Source organism: Squalius cephalus, assembly GCF_949319135.1.
Source record: "Squalius cephalus genome assembly, chromosome: 17".
Taxonomy (NCBI): domain Eukaryota; kingdom Metazoa; phylum Chordata; class Actinopteri; order Cypriniformes; family Leuciscidae; genus Squalius; species Squalius cephalus.
The window spans coordinates 8319347-8344815 of record NC_137138.1 but is presented as its reverse complement, the minus strand read 5'-3'; the positions used below and the strand labels follow the sequence as shown (position 1 = coordinate 8344815).

At 36.7% G+C, this 25469-nt stretch overlaps 1 protein-coding gene across 1 annotated transcript; it reads left to right on the top strand.

Moving 5' to 3' along the window:
- Positions 1–455: 455 nt before the first annotated feature.
- On the top strand, positions 456–3617 carry LOC307144756 (C-C chemokine receptor type 8-like; the record flags this gene model as incomplete). Its single annotated transcript, XM_079847319.1, has 2 exons — positions 456–698; positions 2991–3617. The coding sequence occupies 2 exons, from the start codon at positions 456–458 to the stop codon at positions 3615–3617; spliced, it is 870 nt and encodes a 289-aa protein (XP_079703445.1).
- Between the last annotated feature and the right edge of the window lie 21852 nt (positions 3618–25469).

Below are 25469 nucleotides of genomic sequence, written 5' to 3'. Positions count from 1 at the left end.
TAGCTCAATTTGTTTCGAACAGATGAATCCAAAGGAAATATGACAGAAAATAATTTGTTTTACTATGCAAACGAAGTCTAATGTGCACTCTTAAAAAGTAAAGGTTCCAAAAATGATGCCATAGAATAATTAGAATAATCAATAATTAGATGCCAATAGATTTTTTACCCAATATTTCACTTAGTGTGAAGAAAATTTTAAAAATCTAAAGAACATTTTTCCAATATAAAGAACCTTTTTTGGTTATTCATGGAACCATCAATGCCAATAAATAAGCGTTGTTATTATTAAGAGTGCCAGTTTAATCCCAGTTTTAAGTCATTTACTATTGAGATGTAGACTTATGTTGTTTGCAGTACAAAATACCAAGTTCATTTATAATGTTCTCTTCATAGGTCACAGTTTTATTTCTGATGGTATACAAGCTTCTAAGCTGAGAAAATAAACGAAAGGAGATGGATAACTTGACAGTGAACTTCACATCTGCAGCATCTATGAACTCCACAACTCAACAATCACTTAACATTATGGACATTGTTTTGTACAGCTTTAATTTCCTGGTTGGTCTTCCTACACACTCCTGCATTATATGGCTCATCGTCACAGGAAAAGGAAGTGGAGTTGCGTCAGAGTTCTTCAACCTCAGTCTCTCTGTTTGTGAGATTGGTACCTGTCTGAATTGTTTGTTCTTCATACTGTCAAACTGGTTTCCAAGTATTTCGCCATTAGCAATATTTTTTGTAGGACTAGGCATCACTGGTCGTCCTCTGTTTCAGTGTATGATCTCTTTTGAGCGTTACCTGGCAGTGGTTCATCCTGTAACCTTTCTGAAGTTCAAACCTCTCAGATATAAAGTGGTTTGCTCCTTTGCTGTCTGGATGGTCACTTTTGGCTCCTGTTCAGTCTGCATGATGACAATGGCATCTGACTTGAATACATACACATGGTTCTTATTGATGCAGCTTCTATTCTATATCTCCATCCAGTTGTTCTGCTGTGTGACTGTTCTCAGAGCTCTGAAGCAGTCAGGACCAGGAGAGAAAGGGAGAGAAAAAGAGGAGGAAAATCAAGTTAAAAAAAGAGCATTTTATCTCATTCTAATAATTACTCTGAACATGTTTGTCATTTATGTGCCATTTGTTATCGCTGCTTTATTTACCCTTGTGGCCCACATTTTCATTCAAATACTATGGAATATTGGTTTCTTTTTTTTTGCACTGGCTGGTTTTTTACAGCCTGTTCTTTATCTTTACCGGTTTGGAAAACTCTCCTGCCTTTGTTCTCCATAAAGCCTGCAATTATGATATTTTATTTTACTAAATGTTAATTTAAATATTATGAGCAAGCACGTTTGTTATGATCTGCTATTAACAGTTAGGCCTATGTTATATTTAGAGGTTATAAAAATGATTTGTGTAGCGCCTAAATAAAATAGAGAAGTCATTTATTAAAAGAAGTAGTTTATGTCATTTAATTATAGTTTGTGATGTTATTTGTTTGTGGTCTATTTCATTTATAATTTCTGACACTAACTTTTTTTTTATTTCAAGTATATGCATTAATAAAACTAAATGGTAACCACTCATTAATGTTATGTGGGAATTGAAGGACTTTAAACCCAACATTAAAATATTTTTGTATAAGCCAAATGCAGAGCGAGTACAAGATTGAAATAATTCTTAACAGGCAGTATGCATTTTGATTTTGTTATTAAGACAATAATCTGATTCAAAAGTAAATATAGCAGTGATAAATGGCAACATATAAGACTGTATTTCCCCACACCCTCAAGTGCCCCTTCGTAGCGAGTATAGGGCATAGAGATCTTCAATAAAAAAATAAAAAAATCATACATTTATAAGTAACCACTTCAGTTTAAAACAATGTAAAGGAATATAATACAACATGATGTTTTACTCGCGTAAAGATGTGATGACGTAAAAAGAATGGCTGAATCTTTTTTAACCTATTCATTGAAAGGAACCATTCGAAAGAATAATTAGAAAAACTATATCTAAGTATCTAACTACTGTATGTCTATATCTAACTATAACTCAGAAAGACTATATCCCTGTCAGGAATAAGCATAGCATTGGCACAGTATCCTAAGAAATTGCTTTTTACATTTTCAATTTCATTTAAATAAAAATCACTATCATGACATTATGCATGCCTTTTTAAACCTTCTGTAAAAGTACAGGTAACACTTTATTTTCCAGTGTCATTGTTACATAGAGTATGTTACATGTATGGTTACTATAGTAATAACTATAAATTGTGCATAATTACATGCAACTAACCCTAAACCCCAAACCTAATCCTAACCCTATAGTAAGCACATGTCGTTACTCAATATTACTCGGTACTCAAATGTATAATTACAGTGTAACAAAGACACCTTAAAATAAAGTGTAACCAAAGTAAATATTTGCATGTCACATGTCAGGTATTTATGTAACCGTGCACTCATATTAAATCAGTCTACAGATTACTGGTCTGGGTTGACATTCTTAAGGTGACTAAATCTTTTTTGATTTTTTATATCATTGTGGTTATCCATGCAAAAGTTGTAGGCTATTTAGATGGATTAGGTATTATTTTGATTATTTTAGATTCTAGATTATTATTTTGGATTTAGATTATTTGTGATTCGATTCATTCAATCACACCCTTTATCGACTCTTCTGACACTTATATTTCACTCTGTCTCCTTTGTAGATTTCAATTGCACAAATATTTACTAACATATTTGAGAGGCACTGAGCATGAACGTCTCCACTGAGAACTTCACCTCACCTGAGGTTCATCCTTCCACCATAATACAAGAATCTTTGATACTGACGGGTTTCAGGACTGGTTTGCTTGGCTTTAATCTACTGTTCGGGGTTCCTACACACTCCTATGTTTTGTGGCTTATTGCACGAGGAAGAAGAATTCCATCAGAAATCTTTAATGTCAATCTCACAGTTTGTGAGATCATTTACTCTCAGATTTTTTTCTTTTATATTTTACAAATACTCCCAAGTCTACAACATTTTTTACAAGGACTAGGCGTCACTGGTCGTCCTCTGTTTCAGTGTCTGATCTGTGTTGAGCGTTACCTGGCAGTGGTTCATCCTGTAACCTTTCTGAAGTACAAACCTCTCAGATATAGAGTGATCTGCTGCACTGCGGTCTGGATAACCACTCTTGCTTCTTGTTTAGGCATCATGATCATATTATTATTATCTTTCATGAAGACATATACATGGTTCATCTCAGTTCAGCTCTTCCTCTTCCTCTCCATCCAGTTGTTTTGTCTTGTGGCTGTTCTCAGAGCTCTGAAGCAGTCAGGACCAGGAGAGAGAGGGAGAGAGAAAGAGGAGGAAAACCACATGAAGAGAAGAGCGTTTCATCTCATTCTAATAACTACTGTTACCTTAACTGTCATGATTATGCCTTTCATTTTTGCAGGATTCCTCACTATTCTGCAACAGAAAGAATATAAAGACGTTCCACTGATCTGGTTTCTTAGTCTTAGTTGTTTCATTCTGGCTGGTTTTGTGCAACCTGTTCTTTATCTGCACAGGGTTGGGAAACTGCCTCTGCCTCTGTTCTTGACAAAGCAGATGTTTTAGACACATTCAGTCACTGAACATATTATTAATTTATATACACACTAATGTGCTGTGTATATTGTATATGTACAGCCAGCTGATCATAACAGCAAAATAACCCCATAAAAGGTGATCAAAACAAATACACAGAAATGTGTATTTATAGAATTATGTATTTTCAACACTGGGGTGTTCAAGCTTTAATTTCCACTCTGTCTTTCTTAAAAGAAATGTGTAAAGTCTGTTGCTGCAGATAAGTTAAGGTGGTTTGTGATTTATGGGTGTTGGGTTGCGTGTGTTATAATTTAAAATTAAGGTTTGTGTAAACTGTATTTCTGTTTTATTATTTATTATTACTTAATGTATAAACCTTTAATGAGGCAGCTGTTTATGAATATTTTGATTTGGTATGCTCATATTTTGTAATTTAATGTAATATTTTGGTGTACTTGTTTTAGTTAAAGATAAATCACATTAAAGTGAAGTCAGTTTTTGTATGGATTCATTCCCGTTTATACATTTATTTACATATGTCTGAAAAAAAAAAACCTCTCCATATTTTATTTATATGTCCTATCCCACAAGAAGATTTGCATTAATGTAAATAGGCTCTGTCCTTCGGAGTAAGGGCATAGGCCTTGTCCCAAATGGAAACATAAGCCCTCACTATCTTTCTCCAAGTCCACACTTCCGTGACGCAATACCACTGACTGTTGGGCAGAAGTCTGCAGTGGAATTGCATACCTCCATTAATAGTAGGCGAAAAACAGTGACAAAAGAAGCAAATTCACAGTACTCATTAAAAACTAGGCAAAAAGTACCCAGAGGACTTCTTCCAGCAAGATTCTGAGGTGTGCATATGATGTGCAACACTTTCCTATCCCATGAGGCCACACACACACATGCTTCAATATCTGACGCTCAAAGCACCCTTTAGCGTCCATATGAGACGCATAACCCTACCACATACCTAAACCTACCCAACCGAAGCGTCACATATTGACGCTAAAGGGTGCTTTGAGCGTCAGATATTGACGCTTCCGAAAGCATCAGTTACATGACGCCTAAACCTACCCATAACCGAAGCGTCACATATGGACGCTAAAGGGTGCTTTGAGCGTCAGATATTGAAGCATGGTTGAAAGTGACAAAAAGTGACGCCTTAGGTATGAGAATGTGTTGCAATAATGTGTCCGATTCAATTGTTCCCCGCCACCCCATCAAGAATTGCCTTCTTTTTTTCCTTTCTTTTTTACAATTTCCCTCTAAATTTTACTTTCATTTGAAATAAAAATAGGCAGCTACCATGAAAATTATTTATAGGATAACAACTTGCTTAATATGTGCATGGAGAGACATCTCTGACCTGCCAAATTTGCATATTAATGAGCGCAAAGGTGATTTCAACAAATAAAAAAATTCAGTCTGCTCATCACATGAAGCTATTGTGTGACTTCACAAGGCTGTGAAAATATAAGGTACAAGACTAACTTATGAAAGCCTACTTTTATGGTGTTTTCTTTGTTGGAGTGTGGTAAACATTCATATTATTGAAAAAGTAGTTTGTGTTCCTCAGGAGAAAGAAAGCCATACAGGCGATCAAACAACATGAATAGGGTAAACAATGACAGAAGTAAGATTTTTGTGTGAATTATTTCTTTAGGCAATTTGGAAGCAGTAGGAAAAACTAGGGGAAAGAGGGTATTTAAATCACTCTTAAGAAAAATAGTTCTGAACAGTACCAAATTAGGGTTCTTCGGCGTGTAACAATAGCAGAACCCTTTCTGGTGCTAAATAGAAACCTTTTTATAAGGTTCCATGAAGAGCCATGCTTTGAAAGTGCTATATAGAACCTTAATGGTGTTATAAATAACCTTTTCAACAATATTTCTTTTGTTAGCTGAATACATTAATAAATAACAATTGACAATGAACACGATATCGATGTAATGAAGACCAAGTTCCAGTGAAATATTCACAATCCCCTATGATGTCTCTACGTCCTTCATTATGTGTGTATTCTGAGTGAGTGGCATATTCTCTCTGCAGACGATGAGGTTATGGTATGGGACAGCATCTGAAATAAACTATTGAGTTTAGAGTTACATTGTGTCTCTTCCATTTGATTATGTAAAAACATTTATGTTCATGAAGGCCAAAATTAGCAAAAATGGACAGAATGAGCCCTTTACCATGTTTCCTTTTTTAAAGGAAAAAGTGATATAAAGTCATGGTAGGCTATAGCTTTAATGTTTTTTTTGTGACTGGGTATGTTTAGGCATAAAGTCATAATACATTTTTAAAAATCAAACAATATGGATCATAAATTCCATATCTCTGTTACTTACTTTGTGGAGAAGAGAAGATGTGTTACTTACTTAGTGATGAAGATAAGTTAAGTATCCTTAAATGAACAAAGCTGCTCACACTACATGTTCTGTTAAACTAAAAGAGAAAAAGACATGATTGTTAGGAAATGATTCTTACAATTTTTAAAGTTATAATTTATAGACATTTTAAGAAAGGAATCATTTACCTGTTGAGAGTATGTTGACAGTCTGTGCAATAACTGTAGTTGTATAACTGAGCTCCAGAAAATCAGTAATGAGGAGGCTTTGACAGTTACAGATTTGAAAAACAAAAAGGCGGGAATAAAGAACCCTAAACTCTAATGCAAAGAACCATTTCAGCATACAGTATAAAGGGTTCTTCAGGACGATATGGTACTAAATAGAACTGTTACTACGTGTAAAGAACCTTTAAATAACCAAATTCTTTTAGAGTGTATTCATTAAGCAGACACAATCAGTTTGGTATATTATTAAAAGTCTGTCTCAAATTGTTATTATCATTTGTTTATTTTCTCTACACTCTAGAGTCTAGACCATTTAAAATGTTTTAGAATTTTACCCCTGGTTTCACAGACAATGCTTAAGCCTTGTCCTAGAACTACAATGCATGTTTGAGCTGTTTTAACTGAAATCAACTTGCACTGGCATTTCTAAATATATGTCAGTGACTCAGTGCCATTGTTTTGTCTCACACCAGTAAATTTCTAAGACACGCTTATTAAAAGCTAATGTCCTAATGAAACTAAGGCCTAATCCTGGCTTAATCTAAGCCGCGTCTGTGTAACCAGGGCTTTGTTTTTTAAATGTATTCCTTTAAACTGTTCTAAAGGTTTTCCAAGAGAGTCTGTTTTCAGAATTCTATTAGTCTTTTTGAGTATTTTGTTTATATCTCTTGATTATTTGCATGCATGCCACATGTGATGGTTTTATGTAACCATGCTACTATATCTTCAGTCATTCTACAGAACAGATGTGCAGAGGTGGATGTCTGGGGTGACGACTTCAGGTAAAAAGCTCCTTTTGGTTTGTCATTTTCCACAGTAAATTTTTTAGTATACATTGTGATTATCCAAGTAAGAGTTTTAAGGTAGTTTAGATTTGGACTAGTTAAGATGTGTCTGAGCTTGATTTGTTTCACCATTCGGACTTAACACATTATTGAAATGCCTTCATTAATGCATTAATATTGAGAATAGAGATATTTCTTGAATAAAATGTACTGATATTGTAATCTTCTTATACAATAATAACATACACAAACTCATGATGATGGGTGTGATTGAATTACTGTGATATGATTCATTCAGTCACACCCTTTATCATCTCATCTGACACTTATATTTTTCTCTCTGTCTCCTTTGTAGATTACAATTGCACAATCATTAATTGATTAGAAAGGCACTGAGCATGAACGTCTCCACTGAGAACTTCAACTCAACTGAGTTTCATCCTTCCACCATATTACAAGAACCTTTAATACTGATGGGTTTCAGGACTGCTTTGCTATGTTTTAGTCTACTGTTTGGGGTTCCTACACACTCCTATGTTTTGTGGCTTATTGTACGAGGAAAAAGAATTCCATCAGAAATCTTTAATGTCAATCTCACAATTTGTGAGATCGTTTACTGTCTGATTTTTTTTATTTATATTTTTCAAATATTCCTAAATGTAGAGATACTACAACATTTTTTGCAAGGAATAGGCATCACTGGTCGTCCTCTGTTTCAGTGTCTGATGTGTGTTGAGCGTTACCTGGCAGTGGTTCATCCTGTAACCTTTCTGAAGTTCAAACCTCTCAGATATAGAGTGATCTGCTGCACTGTGGTCTGGATAACCACTCTTGGATCCTGTTTGGTCTCCCTGATCTTACTAACATTATCTAATCTGAAGGTATTTACATGGTTCTTCTCGCTGCAGTTCCTCATCTTCTTCTCCATCCAGTTGTTTTGTCTTGTGGCTGTTCTCAGAGCTCTGAAGCAGTCAGGACCAGGAGAGAAAGGGGGGGAGAGAGAGGAGGAAAACCACATGAAGAGAAGAGCATTTCATCTCATTCTAATAACTACTGTCACCTTGGTTATCATGTTTGCACCTTTCATTTTCACTGGATTCCTCACTATTCTGCAACAGCAAAAACAGCAAGAAGTTTCACTAATCTGGTTTCTTAGTCTTAGTTGTTTCATTCTGGCTGGTTTTGTGCAACCTGTTCTTTATCTGCACAGGGTTGGGAAACTCTTCTGCCTTTGTTCTTCATAAAATTACTGTTTTAGACAGGACATTCAGTCACTAAAGTTAAACCTATTATTAATTCATATGGGCTATAAGTGAGTTGGACAGTTTAGCTAAATAAACCCACAACAAAATGGTCAGAATAAAAGTTCAGCCCATGAATGTTCATGTATTTGTACTTTTTAACACTGGGAGTGTTCAAGCTTTAATTTACATTTTAATAAAAATTTTACTTTGTGAAAATAAAATTGTCAAAGTAACAATATCATCTGTTACTGAGAATGAGAATAATTGAAGTCATCTATTGGTTTATAGATTGCTTTATAGATTTTAGTTTGCATGTTTTGTTTTAAAATTAAGTTTTTTTCTGCTTTATTGTTTATTATTATTTTTAAAATGTATACAAACAAACTGCGTTGTTTCTATGCACATTGTAACAATGTTCAGAAATAAAAAGGACAAAGAAGTCAGGTCAGTGAGTTCTGAGTGTCTTTTATTTGTTTTTTCTCTCAAACAAAAACAAAAATATACCAAAATAGCGCTCCTGTTCAGTAAACAGACGTCTGGTTTCGTTTTCATTTTCGTTTATTTCACACACACATCATCATTGTATCATAAAAGACAATTACAGAAATAAATAATGGTTATATGTAGATCGCGTGAAATGGGGAACACCAAAGAAGCTACTAAAAGCTTTTAGGAGGGGGCCCGATAACATAACATACAACATAATAACCAACCAAAAACTCAATAGACCATAGACACAGAATAAACAAAAATATAAATACAACAGAAAAACAAACACTACAAACAATATAAATACAGCAAAAAACAAACACTACAAACAGACGATCCCAGCACAAGTATACACATTTCGGAATGTTCAACAATCATATGTTATGAGCAATTTTTCCTTGAGATTTTTCTTAAAAATGGAGACAGAATGCAACAATTAAAAATTTTCCTCAAGCTCATTCCAAATCTGCGGTCCCCTTCAGACTAGGCTCGTACATTTTAGTCGTCGTATTTTGCCAGTAATTAAATGTTTTTCCCTTGTGTCATATGTGTGCTGGGGATGACTGATTGGAACAAGCTCACATAATCGGAAATTTAACTTATGAATGACCTGGAATATCATACAAGCATTATGAAAGAAAGGACTCTTATGTGACATAAATAAATTTGTGTCATCAGCAAATAAAACCTTGTGTAAAACCCTGGAGGAATTTTCAAAGTCAATTATATATAATATAAAGAGGAGGGGGCCCAAAATGGATCCCTGGGGAACTCCACATTTTATGGGTTTACTTAAGGAAATTTGTTCATTAATATTTACATATTGCTGTCTACCAAATAAATAACTTGTGAACCAGTTAAGTGCTATTCCTCTAATTCCATAATGATGTAATTTATTCAATAAGATTTCATAATCAATAGTATCAAACGCCTTAGATAAATCAAAAAAAATACCAATAGTCGCCTTTATCAATGGCATCATTGATCTTTTCAATCAGATCAAGTACAGCCATGCATGTAGTACTTTTTTTCCTAAATCCATATTGGGATGAAACAATAATATTTAACTTATCAAGGTAGCCATTTAACCTATTGTACACTACTCTTTCTAGAACCTTAGAGATTGTAGGCAAGATTGATATGGGACGATAATTACTCAAATCATTTTTATCCCCAGATTTAAATATTGGTATAATTCTTGCAATTTTTGCTCTTTTCGGCACAATTCCAGATAACAAAGAAAGATTAATACAATAAGTAAGTGGCTCCATGATATCAAGTGCAATGGCTTTCAGAATTTTACTACAAATTTCATCCTCACCAGCAGTGTACAAGCTTCGTAAGTTTGTAATGATTTTATAGACTTCATCACAACAAATTGGTAGCATAAAAAAGGAATTGACAGGTGCCTGACAAGTAATGGTTAAAAGAAATACCCTGAGGTTGAATTATTTTGTTTGACAGTTTTTCCCCAATAGAGTTAAAGTAATTATTAAAGTTATTTGCTAGATCAGTGTCATTTGTAAAATTATTACCTAAATGTGAGTGTATGCCCACAGCATTTGGGAGCACAGTGCTGTTTTTACTTTTGTTAAGAACTTCATTTAGCACTTTCCAGGACCTCTTGGAGTCACCCTGTGATGCTTTTATGAGGTTTGTATAATGGTTACTTTTACTTTTCCTTATTATATGTGTAAGTTTATTCCTGTAATTAGTGTATATTTCCTTGTTCATAGCACTTGGGTTTTTTAAGGAGCTTTTATAAAGTTTATTTTTGTGGGTGATAGATTTTAAAATACCCTTTGTGAGCCAGGGCTTGTGTTCAGTTGTGCTGTATACAACATCCTTTTCTGGGATGGTACAATAAATGCAGTTTGTGATCTCATTTATAAAGTTATCATATGCAGTGTCAGGATCATTACAATCATAGACTGCTTCCCATGTTTTAGCCTGTAAGCTTTCACTCAGTTGTTTCAGGGTTCTCTCATTTAGTACTTTAGTTTGTTTTTGTTTTTTTCGCTGTGGTAAATTAGTTTTTCTAGCAAGATCTAAAAATAATACAATTGGGAAATGATCAGTAATGTCAGATAACACAACTCCAGACTCTAGCCTAGTGTTTCGAATGTTTGTGATGATATTGTCAATAGCTGACCTAGAAGAATGCGTTACTCTGGTAAACTGATTTATGGTACAAAAAAAAGAAGATGAAACTAAGGTATTAATGAAGTCACTCTTTACAATAATATATGTCCTCCAGGTCTTCCTTATTCCCAGGTCTGCAGGTTCTTTTATCCCGTCTCTACGCCAGTTACTGTAATTATAAACAGGTGTTATCATTTGCACTTGACCCACTTATCATCGCTCGTCTCCACACTCACACTCCCCATGCAGACTCCACTTTACCACGCTCCCCTCGCCACATACCCCCACCGCCCGACTCAGGCCGGGAGTCCTCCGGTCTGCAGCCTCTCCCCCCAATTCCTATAGAGGAAGTAAGCTACAGCCATCTGCACCCCCGTTCTGTGGATCACCTTGAACTTAAAAGGCTGTAACGCTAGATACCAACGGGTGATCCGCACGTTGGTATTCTTCATGCGGATGAGCCATTGGAGGGGGGCGTGGTCTGAACAGAGGGTGAACTCCTGTCCCAGGAGGTAATAACAAAGAGTGAGTGATTTTGTCCATGAGACACTGAAAGGTGGTGGGAGCCCCAAACAACCCGAATGGAAGCGTAACAATCCATTGTCGAATAAAAGTGAGCCGAACCTAACCAATCAAACAGCTCGTCAACTCGAGGCATTGGATAAGCATCGAATTTCGAAACAGTGTTCACCTTTCTGTAATCAACACAGAAAAGGACTGAGCCATCCGTTTTGGAAATCAAAACTATCGGGCTAGTCCAATCGCTGTGCGATTCCTCTATTATGCTCAACCCCAGCATGGCCTTTAATTCTTCCTGTGCCACTTCCTGTGCCACTTTTTTCTTGTGGTCAGGTAAACGATAGGGTCGGCTGCACGCCACTACCCTTGGGGCCGTTTCAATATGGTGCTGTACAAGATTCGTGCGACCGGGCAGCGGTGAGAACACATCTGCAAAGTCTGTCTGCAGTTTGGTTTACATCAGCGAGCTGCGCCAGCGAGAGGTGATCTCCCCCCGGGAACAGAGTGAGCGGATTGACTGGGACAGCCACTTCTGGTCCGAGATCATCCTTCCCCGAAACCACCGATGCTAGCTCAACCAATGTCCCCTCATTCCAGCGTTTTAGCAGGTTGAGGTGATAAATCTGACATGCGCCACATTTGCTGCACCTCGTAACCAAGATCCCCAACCCGCCTTGCCCCTTGGCGAGTAATTTAGAGCTGGATGTTGGAAGCAATACAAGCACTTTCTCTACCCATGTAAGTGTCAATTCTCGTGTACCCCTGTTGAACAGCCGATGTTGTTTGTCCTGTGCCTGGAGCAAATTCTCTATTGAGAGCCGACCCAACATGTGGAGTTTTGATCCAGGACATACTGAAATTCTGAAAAAATTACTGAAAAACAGTAACTAGCTTCTGTGTCTTCAGCAAGCACTCTGTGTGAAACTGTCTCTGTCTATTTATTGTTGTCTGACCACAAGCAAAATATATATCTAGACAGGAGTAATGGAGAACAAATTTTGGATTGTGTGTTCCTCCCTGCCCTCGCTTCATTACGAGTGGGATACACACAATTTATGTGTTGTTTGTTTGAGAGTGGAGCATGCACGGTCAGCTCTAGTAAAAGGAGGCTGACAGTGTTCATTCATAAATTCCCGACATATAACATATGCATCTTCGAGAGTTTTAGATCTACTCCTGTTGGCTTTCTTTTCGAGGCAAGAAAGTCAGTAAAGATTCTTTGGCTCAGATCTCGCGTTTGCCGAGGCAGCGCGTAGATTTCGGGTCTGCAATTAAGATTCTGTGACTCGATCTGGGATCTTACGTGTGCTGAGACAGCGCGTAGATTATGGGGCTGCATAAGAGTCTAGTGGCTCGGATCTCGCTTTGCAGAGGCAGCGTGTAGATTACGGGTTTGCAATAAGAATCTAGTGGCTCATCTCGCTTTTGCCGAAGCAACATGTAGATAATGGGTCCGCAATATATATATGCGCAGGGAACTATACTTCTGCTATTGGATTTGAGTGCAGCCTTTGATACGGTTGATGTTTTTTTCAATTTGTTCTGTTTGTCAGACATTGGCATTGATGTCCAATATTTTTTTTTATCTCAATGAGAGTAAGACTGAGGCAATTGTGTTTGGACCATTAGTTGTCTCTGGCAGCTTAAATCAAGTGTTGGGCAGCTTAGCTTATGTAAAGCCACCTGTTAAAAACATGGGTGTTGTCTTTGACTCTGCCCTGTCATTTGATAAGCAGGTAAATGCAGTATAGTCAAATCATGCTTTTTCCAGCTAAGACTAGGGTTAAAATTTGTTTTAACCATAGACTGTAAAAAAATATGGACGTAGTGTCCGTGACGTCACCCGTAGGTTTCTGAAGAGCATTTTTGAAGCCTAAAGTTGGTGGAGCCGGCCGTCGTCATCTTGGCCTCGCGTCACTCCCGGATAACAGAAAATGGGCAAAGAGGCGGGGCATGGGTGGAGCTGAGGAGCCTGGCTATCTGAAACCACGCCCACCTAGCTCGACGTGATCGAGTTAGCTCAGGCTTGGGAGGTAATGCTATATGCTACTGACAGTACCAAGTCTGCGACTGCACAGGGTGCACCAAGTCTGCGACTGCACTAAAGTGACAGTTGATGATATAAAGCCAATTAAAAGTTCCTGTTTTTGCCCTTCGAAATATTATAATAGTTAAAAGACATGGCTACAAGTTAGACTGTGTATCGTGATTCTGTACTATTCTGCTAGTTGAAAATGTATTATGCAGTAACTTAATATTACTCTGAGAGAGTGTGTGTGCCAGTGATTTATGTGCATACATGTCAGTCACTCTTTTTTTATAGTCTATGGTCCGTCAGCGCAGCATCGCTCGTCAAGTTCGTAGAGAGCTTATTCAGTCCATTTTAAATTCTGATTTTGGCCGCCTCTCAAATGGGTTAAACCATAGATATATTACCTATGAAGTTCAAGTAAATGCGCTAGAAATCCGCACTCATTCAAGGATGTGCATTTATTGCATGGACGGAGAAAGCACCGACACCTGCAGGATTTCATCTGACGGTATATAAGAATATTATAATCTATCTGTTCCGTGAGAGCAGAACGAACAAGCCTTTATATTGTTGGAAACTTTTTCTTCTCTTTCGAAGCAGAGACCAGGAGACATTGGGATCACGTTCAAGAAGTTATTCTTTATTGAGGACTTTGCGTTGACGTTGCTGCAGCTTGCAAATTTATATACATTCCAAGGGGGAGGGACTTACATTGAGGTTGAACAAAGCATGCAAATGAAGTATACAGGTTAAGGAACCCCCCTAGACTCCAGCTTGATACCAGTCTCAATCCAATCAGCATAACTATTCAAACGTCTGGGACTGGGGACTGGGACTCCAGCTATTAAAGACAAAAGGTGTCTAGAGAAAACAGGTCTGGCAGAAACTGTTGATACCATAATCCTAACCTAACCTTAAAATGCTAACTTCAATGTACTCAACTTTTACTGTTTTACTGTTTTTACTCAACTAAATTAAACATTTAATAAATTTGTAATCCAACAATATCTACTGACGTTTTTAAATCTGAAAACTCCAAAAAGCAACGAAATTGTCAGACATCCATTAGTGCATGCTCACAGAGGAAAACAACTGAAATACAGCGCTGGTTGTTCTCTTGAATGATACTCGACGACAACGATGGAATCCAAAGCCGTGGGCGAAGTAATGGGTGTATTGTATTGAATTGTATAAAATAATCACGAAAAAAAGCACAAACACTGCAGAGATGGCAAGTTCAGCAGCTAAAATTTGCTGAGGTGAAATGATGGCTAACAGAAGACAAACGGCTAGCATTGACATCAGCGGCAATCCACCTGTCACTCAAGTGGCCACGCCCTTAATTATGCAGAACTTCAAGTCTTAGTATAATTTAAATGGATGAGTTATTAAAAAAAATCACCCCCCTCACAGTTGTCATGAAGGGCAAAATTAGCTGTATAGACCAAAACCACTTCGAGTACCAGGCTGTAAACATGTTTTTTCCTGCTGTAAAGTTGGGCATTTCAACATGGGGGAGATACAGATTTGACTCACTTCTGCACCTCAAGCGGCCAGTCGAAGAATTGCCGTTGAATTCACTTCTGTGTTGGTTTCAAGAGAGAGACAGGGAGGTTGCCGCTTGGTTTTAACCCATACTGAGTTTGAGAGTAATACATGCATTTATATCTTCTCGTCTTGACTATTGCAATTCAATTCATATATGTATAATCAATCCTATATGAACCGTTTGCAAATAGTACAAAATGCAGCTCCTAGACTTCTCACTGGCACACGTAAAAATGAGCACATTACCCCCATCTTGCTCTCTCTGCATTGGTGGCCTGTGTGTTTTAGAATAGAGTTTAAGATTTTACTCTTTGTTTTTAAGGTTTTAAATGGGTTGGCACCTTCTTATTTATCTGAACTTGTGACTGTTAACATATCTGCTAGATGTTCAAGGTCATCAAATCAGAATATGTTGAAGGTTCCCTGATCACGGTTAAAAAGAAAGAGAGACCGGGCTTTTGCCATAGTCGGGCCCAAATTGTAGAATAGTTATTTGTTATCTATAAGGGTAATCACTACAGAATCTCTGTTTAAGACAAAACTCAAATCATACCTTTTAGAGAAGGCTTATAATATGTGAGTCTTTTTGAGCTTGTTTTTTTCTGTATGTAAATGTCTTTGTATGTTATTTTGTTGTTTTGATTTGTGTTGTTTTTGCAACTTTTGTACAATACTATGGTTAGCGACAGTTTTTTTATTGTGCTATAGAAATAAATAAACTAATACCAGAAAAAGAAAAAAAACACTTTAAATGTTGGAAAGACTTTTCTGGAATTTTAATATATTTATTTTTGCACAGTGGCCCTCATTTATCATTCTTGCGTAGAAAAGGGCGTACAGTATATGTTGGCGTAAGATTATGCTTACACTCTCACCGCCTGATTTATGAAGCTGTGCGTACCTTTGTGCCGCGGTTGAAAACGAGCGTCATTAGAATAACACGCCCCTATATATTCAAGTCTCCGCTCCCCCCACGCCCTCATTTTACGCCATGGACACACGGAAGACGGCAAAGAAGAGAAACTTCTTTGAGAAAGAGAAAGAGAAACCAGGGAAGTGGAAAGAAACAAAATTGATTTCTAGATTTTTATTATTAATGACGCTTATTGTTATTTAGAATAAGAATGTCGTTATTATTATTATTTGTATTATTATTATTATTTAAAAGAAGAAGAATGTCATTTTTATTATTTTGTCAGTCTGAATTATTTTTTGGTCATTGAAAGCCTTTCATTACTGAACCCAGTCCGTGCACACCTGCCGGGCCTAACCCTGGCCTAACCATCGTTTTAACCCTTAATCGCTGTTTGGGGTCAAAATGACCCCAATGGACTTTTCCTTCATTTTTTAAAAGTGTTACCTTCATCGCAGGGGCATGAAACTCTGTGACTTTTCCTAAATAATCTATCTAAACATGCACAAAAAAACTGGGCTTGATTTGGTTGTTCTAAAGGTGTGTAAAAAAATTTTTACCATTTAAGCTGTTTGGGGTCAAAATGACCCCACATTGAAAATGAATGGGAAAATGAAAAAAATGACTTTTTAAAATTTTGTTTGTCAAAAAAATAAAATTAAATCCATTATAAATCTGAAAATTTTTACAAATAAACCAAGGTCTGGTCCTAGAGCATAAATAAAAAGTAGAACGAACTTTCTATCTCATACACACACACACACACACGCACACAAACACACACATGTATGTGACTGCAACAGAGAGCATTTTTACAGAAATTGGCAAATAAAATAAACAAAACTGGCATAAATCTAAAAAAAATTACATTTAAATCAAGGTCTGGTCCTAGAGCATAAACCCAAAGTGGAATGAACTTTCTATCTCACACACACACACACAAACACACACAAACACACACGTATGTCACTGCAACAGAGAGCATTTTGTATAGAAATTGGCAAATAAAATCAACTAAACTGGCATAAATCTGAAAAATGTCACATATGCAACATGGAACAAGCACAGTACACAGAACAAGCACAAGCACTCCGCAGCGCAGTCTGTGCGGAGACTCGCGCTGCGGAGCCAGGCGACAGTATTTAACAAGGCTTGAAACTGAAGGAATACATGCCTACAAATCAAATGCTTTGGTAAAGTCACACAAATTAAACATTTAACTCCATGTTGCACAAAAATAAACACTGAAGTTTATAATTACTATGTTGTTGTTGTTTTTTACAGTGGGTCATAATATATCATAACGTTTAGTTTGTCAGTGCGTTTTGTGGTGTTAGGAATTGTTTTTCTGCGCATTTCCGCACTAACTCAAAACGTGCGTACACCACCTCCTGAGCTGGCGTAGGATTTGAGCGTGCCGTACGCCAACGTCCATATTGATAAATCTCAAAGTCACCGTGGTTTTGGGTGTACGCCAGGTGTACGCTGGAAATTTGGTGTACGCACTTTTGATAAATGAGGGCCAGTATGTGTATAACCCTAATTTGCATGTCACATGTGAAGTGTTTATGTAACCATGTTCTTATATCCTACATGCTCTTTAATCATACAGAACACTGTGCAGAGCTGTCTGGAGTGACTTCACACTGCAGGTAACACACTCTTTAAATCTCGATTAGTTTAGATTGATTCGCTATCGTAGAAAATGTGTCTGAGTCTGATTTGTTTGACCATTCAGATTTAACACATAGTGAAATGCATTCAAAGAAGTAAAAGAAAAAAATGACAAGGGTTTTTATGAGCCTGAGCCTCTATCGCATAATCATAGACCTTGACATCTTTCTTGAATAAAATGTGTTGACATATACTCTCAAATTTACACATTATATACACAATGTAGATGGGTGTGACTGAATGACTGTGATTTGATTCATTCAATCTCACCCTTTATCGTCTCGTCTGACATGTACTTATATTTTTCTCTCTCTTTTTCCTTTGTAGATTACAATTGCACAATAATTTATTGATTAGAGAGGAACTGAGCATGAACGTCTCCACTGAGAACTTCAACTCAACTGAGTTTCATCCTTCCACCATAATACAAGAACATTTGATACTGATGGGTTTCAGGACTGGTTTGCTATGCTTTAATCTACTGTTTGGGGTTCCTACACACTCCTATGTTTTGTGGCTTATTGCACGAGGAAGAAGAATTCCATCAGAAATCTTCAATGTCAATCTCACAGTTTGTGAGATAATTTACTCTTTTATTTTTTTTACACAAATATTACCAAGTCTAGCGTTACTATATCCGTTTTTACAAGGACTAGGCATCACTGGTCGTCCTCTGTTTCAGTGTCTGATCTGTGTTGAGCGTTACCTGGCAGTGGTTCATCCTGTAACCTTTCTGAAGTTCAAACCTCTCAGATATAGAGTGATCTGCTGCACTGCGGTCTGGATAACCACTCTTGGATCCTGTTTGGCTACCATACAAATATTATCTAATCAGAAGACATATATATGGTTCTTCTCACTTCAGTTACTCTTCTTCCTCTCCATCCAGTTGTTTTGTCTTGTGGCTGTTCTCAGAGCTCTGAAGCAGTCAGGACCAGGAGAGAAAGGGGGGGAGAGAGAGGAGGAAAACCACATGAAGAGAAGAGCATTTCATCTCATTCTAATAACTACTGTTACCTTGGTTGTCATGTTTGTACCTTTCGTTATCACTGGATTCATGACTGTTCTGCAAGAGCAAGAACAGCAAAGAGTTTCACTGATCTGGTTTCTTGGTCCTTCTTGTTTCATTCTGGCTGGTTTTGTGCAACCTGTTCTTTATCTGCACAGGGTTGGGAAACTATTCTGTCTGTTCTTCATAAAGTGAAAAGGTGAATGTTTTATATAGAACATTCTGTCACTGAAGCTATTATTAATTCATATATTATAGTGAGTCGGCCATTTTAGCTAAATAAACCCAAAACAAAATGCTCAGAATAAATATTCAGCTTTTGAATGTTATTAATTGTAGAATTTGGACTGTTAAGTATATGACCCTGGACCACATAACCAATCTTATGGGTAAATTTTTTTAAATTGAGATGTATACATCACCTGAAAGCTGAATAAATAAGCCTTCCATTGATGTATGGTTTGATAGGACAATATGGTCGAGATACAACTATTTGAAAATCTGGAATCTGAGGGTGCAAAAAATCTAAACATTGAGAAAATCGCCTTTAAAGTTGTCCATTTCTGTTGCCGATTTTGCTGCATCCACTCACAAAAATACATTTTTGATATATTTAAGGTAGGAAATTTACAAAATATCTTCATGGATCATGATGTTTACTTTATATCCTAATGATTTCTGGCATAAAAGAAAAATCGATAATTTTGACCCATAAATATTGTTGGCTATTAATGGCCACAAATATACCCGTGCGACTCATGACTGGTTTTGTGATCCAGGGTCACATATGTACTTTTAACACCTGAGGGTGTTCAAGCTTTAATTTACACTCTGTCTTTGTGAAAATAAAATTGTGACAATATAATCTGTTACTGAGAATAAATCATCCATTGGTTTATAGATTCTAGTTTGAATGTTTTGTTTTCAAATTAAAGTTTGTTATCATTACACGTCAGTTTGGTATTTTATTAGGCTAAAACTCTGTCTCAAATTGTCATTATCTTGTGGTAATTTTCTCTACACCAAACCACTGAAAATGATTATTTATAGATAATTACAAAATTTTCAGGGATTCTAAAATTTGTCTTTTTGCACCTAATGTGTAGACTATAACCCTAATTTGCATGTCACATGTGAAGTGTTTATATAACCATGTTCTTATATAGTTAATCATACAGAATCCTGTGCAGAGCTTTCTGGAGTGACTTCACACTGCAGGTAACACACTCTTTAAATCTCGATTAGTTTAGATTGATTGGCTATCATATAAAATGTTTCTAATTTGATTTGTTTGACCATTCAGATTTAACACATTATTGAAATGCATTCAAAGGACAGATAGTAAAAGAAACAATTACGAGGGTTTTATGAATCTGAGCCTCAAACGCATAATCATAGAACTTGACTTCTTTCTTGAATAAAATTTGCTGACATATACTCTCAAATCTACACACACACACACACACACACACACATGAATATATAGGCTATATATATATATATATATATTAGGGTTGGGGGAATTAACGCGTTAATCTTTGCGATTAATTTGAAATGTTTAACGTGTTAAAAATAAATAACGCAATTAACGCAGCACTTTTTTTTGCCTCGTTTTAATGATTTCCTGTTGCGGCTGCTATATTGAGAAGGCTGAAAATATGCCGTCCCGCCTCTCCGTGTTCGGCGATCAGGTTTCATTCTCGCGCAGCTTTCATGAGCGGGTCTTTTCCGCTCCGTGTGTGCGCCGCGCTCTCGGTTCCGTGTGTGTGTATTTGTGTGTGTGTCGGCGCGCTCTGTCGTTAACGGCCCAGCGGCGCGCTCTCCGTTCCGTCTGTATGTGTGTGTGTCGGCGGCTCTGTCGTTAACGGCCCAAACGCTCCAATCATGTACCGAGCACTGGGAAAGTAAAGTCCACTCAAATAACGTGAAATTTCTCTGTAGACTTCTGTTTGCTGAGCTGGTATAGTCATGCTGGGCAACAATGGTAAAAGCTTTGATCACATGCTCTGGTAATAATAGCTTAGTAGGACTATATTTTATTTTGATAATTAGTTGAAAAAAAAATCTGTTAAATTGATTGTTGATTGATTATTGAAAAAGAATAATGCATTGATATATTGATGTTTAATATTATTTTAATATAGGTCTATTTTCTGTTACGTTTTTTTCCTGTGTTGTTTAATTTAATTAGGTGATTATAAGTTTAAATATTGATGATTACAAGCTTGGCGGAAATGCAATTAATTACAATTAATTAATTAGTAGTATTAATTAGTTAATTTTTTAATCGATTCCCAGCCCTAATATATATATATATACACACACACAATGTAGATGGGTGTGACTGAATGACTGTGATTTGATTTATTCAGTCTCACCTTTTATCATCACATCTGACGTTTTCTCTCTGTCTCCTTTGTAGATTACAATTGCACAATAATTTATTGATTAGAGAGGCACTGAGCATGAACGTCTCCACTGAGAACTTCAACTCAACCGAGGTTCATCCTTCCACCTATTTCATAAACAATGAAGCTTTATTAGTGAATGGTCTCAAGACTGGTTTTCTATGCTGTAATCTACTGTTCGGGGTTCCTACACACTCCTATGTTTTGTGGCTTATTGCACGAGGAAGAAGAATTCCATCAGAAATCTTTTATGTCAATCTCACAATCTGCGAGATAATTTACTCTCTAGATTTTTTTATTTTTCTTTCACAAATATTCCAGAGTCTAGCGTTACTACATCGGTTTTTACAAGGACTATGCATCACTGGTCGTCCTCTGTTTCAGTGTCTGATCTGTGTTGAGCGTTACCTGGCAGTGGTTCATCCTGTAACCTTTCTGAAGTACAAACCTCTCAGATATAGAGTGATCTGCTGCACTGCGGTCTGGATAACCACTCTTGGATCCTGTTTGGCTGCTATGACCATACAAATAGTATCTAATCAGAAGACATATACATGGTTCTTCTCGCTGCAGTTCCTCCTCTTCCTCTCCATCCAGTTGTTTTGTCTTGTGGCTGTTCTCAGAGCTCTGAAGCATTCAGGACCAGGAGAGAGAGGGAGAGAGAGAGAGGAGGAAAACCACATAAAGAGAAGAGCATTTCATCTCATTCTAATAACTACTGTTACCTTGGTTATCATGTTTGTACCTTTCGTTATCACTGGATTCCTCAATGTTCTGCAACAGCAAGGAGTTTCACTGATCTGGTCTCTTGGTCTTAGTTGTTTCATTCTGGCTGGTTTTGTGCAACCTGTTCTTTATCTGAACAGGGTTGGGAAACTCTTCTGCCTTTGTTCTTCATAAAGTGAAAAAGTGAATGTTTTATACAGAACATGCTGTCACTGAACCTATTATTAATTAGTTGGTCATTTAAATAAACCCAAGACAAAATGGTCAGAATAACGCATATGTACTTTTTAACAAAAGAGGGTGTTCAAGCTTTAATTTACACTGTAAGTGTGAAAATAAAATTGTGAAAGTAACAATATCATCTGTCACTGAGAATAAGTGAATTCATCCATTGGTTTATAAACTGCTTTATAGATTTTAGTTTGCATGTTTTGGTTTAAAAATAAGGTTTGTGTAAACCTTTTCTGCTTTAATGTTTTTTTTTATTAATTTTTTTTATGTATATACATGTTCAAGAAAATTCATATACAAACAAACTGTGTTGTTTTCTATGCACATTAAACTAAAACTTTTTTATATGAATGTATTTACATTTTATTTATTCATACTTTAGTTTGATATTTTATTAGGCTAAAACTCAGACTCAAAAACTTAGTCTCAATTTGTCATTATCTTTTGGTAACTTTCTCTACATCAAACCACTGAAATTGTTTATTTACATTTGTATGTATATATTTACCAAATTTTAATACAAGAAGAAATCTTAGCAGTAGGCTCTTTTAAGAGTATCAAATTACATTATATTATCTGTTGATGCTGGGAACTAATACTTCTGCTATTGGATTTGAGTGCAGCCTTTGATACGGTTGATGTTTTTTTCAGTTTGTTCTGTTTGTCAGACATTGGCATTGATGTCCAATATTTTTTTTAATCTCAATGAGATAAGATTGAGGCAATTGTGTTCGGACCATTAGTTGTCTCTGGCAGCTTAAATCAAGTGTTGGGCAGCTTAGCTTATGTAAAGCCACCTGTTAAAAACATGGGTGTTGTCTTTGACTCTGCCCTGTCATTTGATAAGCAGGTAAATGCAGTATAGTCAAATCATGCTTTTTCCAGCTAAGACTAGGGTTAAAATTTGTTTTAACCATAGACTGTAAAAAAATATGGACGTAGTGTCCGTGACGTCACCCGTAGGTTTCTGAAGAGCATTTTTGAAGCCTAAAGTTGGTGGAGCCGGCCGTCGCCATCTTGGCCTCGCGTCACTCCCGGATAACAGAAAATGGGCAAAGAGGCGGGGCGTGGGTGGAGCTGAGGAGCCTGGCTATCTGAAACCACGCCCACCTAGCTCGACGTGATCGAGTTAGCTCAGGCTTGGGAGGTAATGCTATATGCTACTGACAGTACCAAGTCTGCGACTGCACAGGGCCTCGCACTAAAGTGACAGTTGATGATATAAAGTCAATTAAAAGTTCCTGTTTTTACCCTTCGAAATATTATAATAGTTAAAAGACATGGCTACAAGTTAGACTGTGTATCGTGATTCTGTACTATTCTGCTAGTTGAAAATGTATTATGCAGTAACTTAATATTACTCTGAGAGAGTGTGTGTGCCAGTGATTTATGTGCATACATGTCAGTCACTCTTTTTTTATAGTCTATGGTCCGTCAGCGCGGCATCGCTCGTCAAGTTCGTAGAGAGCTTATTCAGTCCATTTTAAATTCTGATTTTGGCCGCCTCTCAAATGGGTTAAACCATAGATATATTACCTATGAAGTTCAAGTAAATGCGCTAGAAATCCGCACTCATTCAAGGATGTGCATTTATTGCATGGACGGAGAAAGCACCGACACCTGCAGGATTTCATCTGACGGTATATAAGAATATTATAATCTATCTGTTCCGTGAGAGCAGAACGAACGAGCCTTTATTGACGTTTTTAAATCTGAAAATTCCAAAAAGCAACGAAATTGTCAGACATCCATTAGTGCATGTTCACAGAGGAAAACAACTGAAATACAGCGCTGGATGTTCTCTCGAACGATACTCGATGACAACGACAGAATCCAAAGCCGTGGCCGAAGTAATGGGTGTATTGAATTGAATTGTATGAAATAATCCCGAAAAAAAGCACAAACACTACAGAGATGGCAAGTTCAGCAGCTAAAATTTGCTGAGGTGAAATGATGGCTAACAGAAGACAAACGGCTAGCATTGACATCAGCGGCAATCCACCTGTCACTCAAGTGGCCACGCCCTTAATTATGCAGAACTTCAAGTCTTAGTATAATTTAAATGGATGAGTTAAAAAAAAAATCACCCCCCTCACAGTTGTCATGAAGGGCAAAATTAGCTGTATAGACCAAAACCACTTCGAGTACCAGGCTGTAAACATGTTTTTTCCTGCTGTAAAGTTGGGCATTTCAACATGGGGGAGATACAGATTTGACTCACTTCTGCACCTCAAGCGGCCAGTCGATGAATTGCCGTTGAATTCACTTCTGTGTAGGTTTCAAGAGAGAGACAGGGAGGTTGCCGCTTGATTTTAACCCATACTGAGTTTGAGAGTAATACATGCATTTATATCTTCTCGTCTTGACTATTGCAATTCAATTTATATATGTATTAATCAATCCTAAATGAACCGTTTGCAAATAGTACAAAATGCAGCTCCTAGACTTCTCACTGGCACACGTAAAACTGAGCACATTACCCCCATTTTGCTCTCTCTGCATTGGTGGCCTGTGTGTTTTAGAATAGAGTTTAAGATTTTACTCTTTGTTTTTAAGGTTTTAAATGGGTTGGCACCTTCTTATTTATCTGAACTTGTGACTGTTAACATATCTGCTAGATGTTCAAGGTCATCAAATCAGAATATGTTGAAGGTTCCCTGATCACGGTTAAAAAGAAAGAGAGACCGGGCTTTTGCCATAGTTGCCCCAAATTGTGGAATAGTTATTTGTTATCTATAAGGGTAATCACGAATCTCTGTTTAAGACAAAACTCAAATCATACCTTTTAGAGAAGGCTTATAATATGTGAGTCTATTTGAACTTGTTTTTTTCTGTATGTAAAGGTCTTTGTATGTTATTTTATTGTTTTGATTGGTGTTGTTTTTGCAACTTTTGTACAATACTATGGTTAGCAACAGTTGTTTTATTGTGCTATAGAAATAAATAAACTACATTACCAGAAAAACTTTCTTTAAATGTTGGAAAGACTTTTCTGGAATTCTAATATATTTCTTTTTGCACATTATGTGTATAACCCTAATTTGCATGTCACATGTGAAGTGTATATGTAACCATGCTCTTATATACATGCTCTTGAATCATACAGAACACTGTGCAGAGCTGTCTGGAGTGACTTCACACTGCAGGTAACACACTCTTTAAATCTCGATTAGTTTAGATTGATCGTAGCTATTGTAGAAAATGTGTCCGAGTCTAATTTGTTTGACCATTCAGATTTAACACATTAGTGAAATGCATTCAAAGAAGTAAAAGAAAAAATGATGAGGGTTTTTATGAGCCTGAGCCTCTAATGCATAATCATAGACCTTGACATCTTTCTTGAATAAAATGTGTTGACATATACTCTCAAATTTACTCATTATATACACAATGTAGATGGGTGTGACTGAATGACTGTGATTTGATTCATTCAATCTCACCCTTTATCGTCTCGTCTGACACGTACTTATATTTTTCTCTCTGTCTCCTTTGTAGATTACAATTGCACAATCATTAATTGATTAGAGAGGAACTGAGCATGAACGTCTCCACTGAGAACTTCAACTCAACTGAGTTTC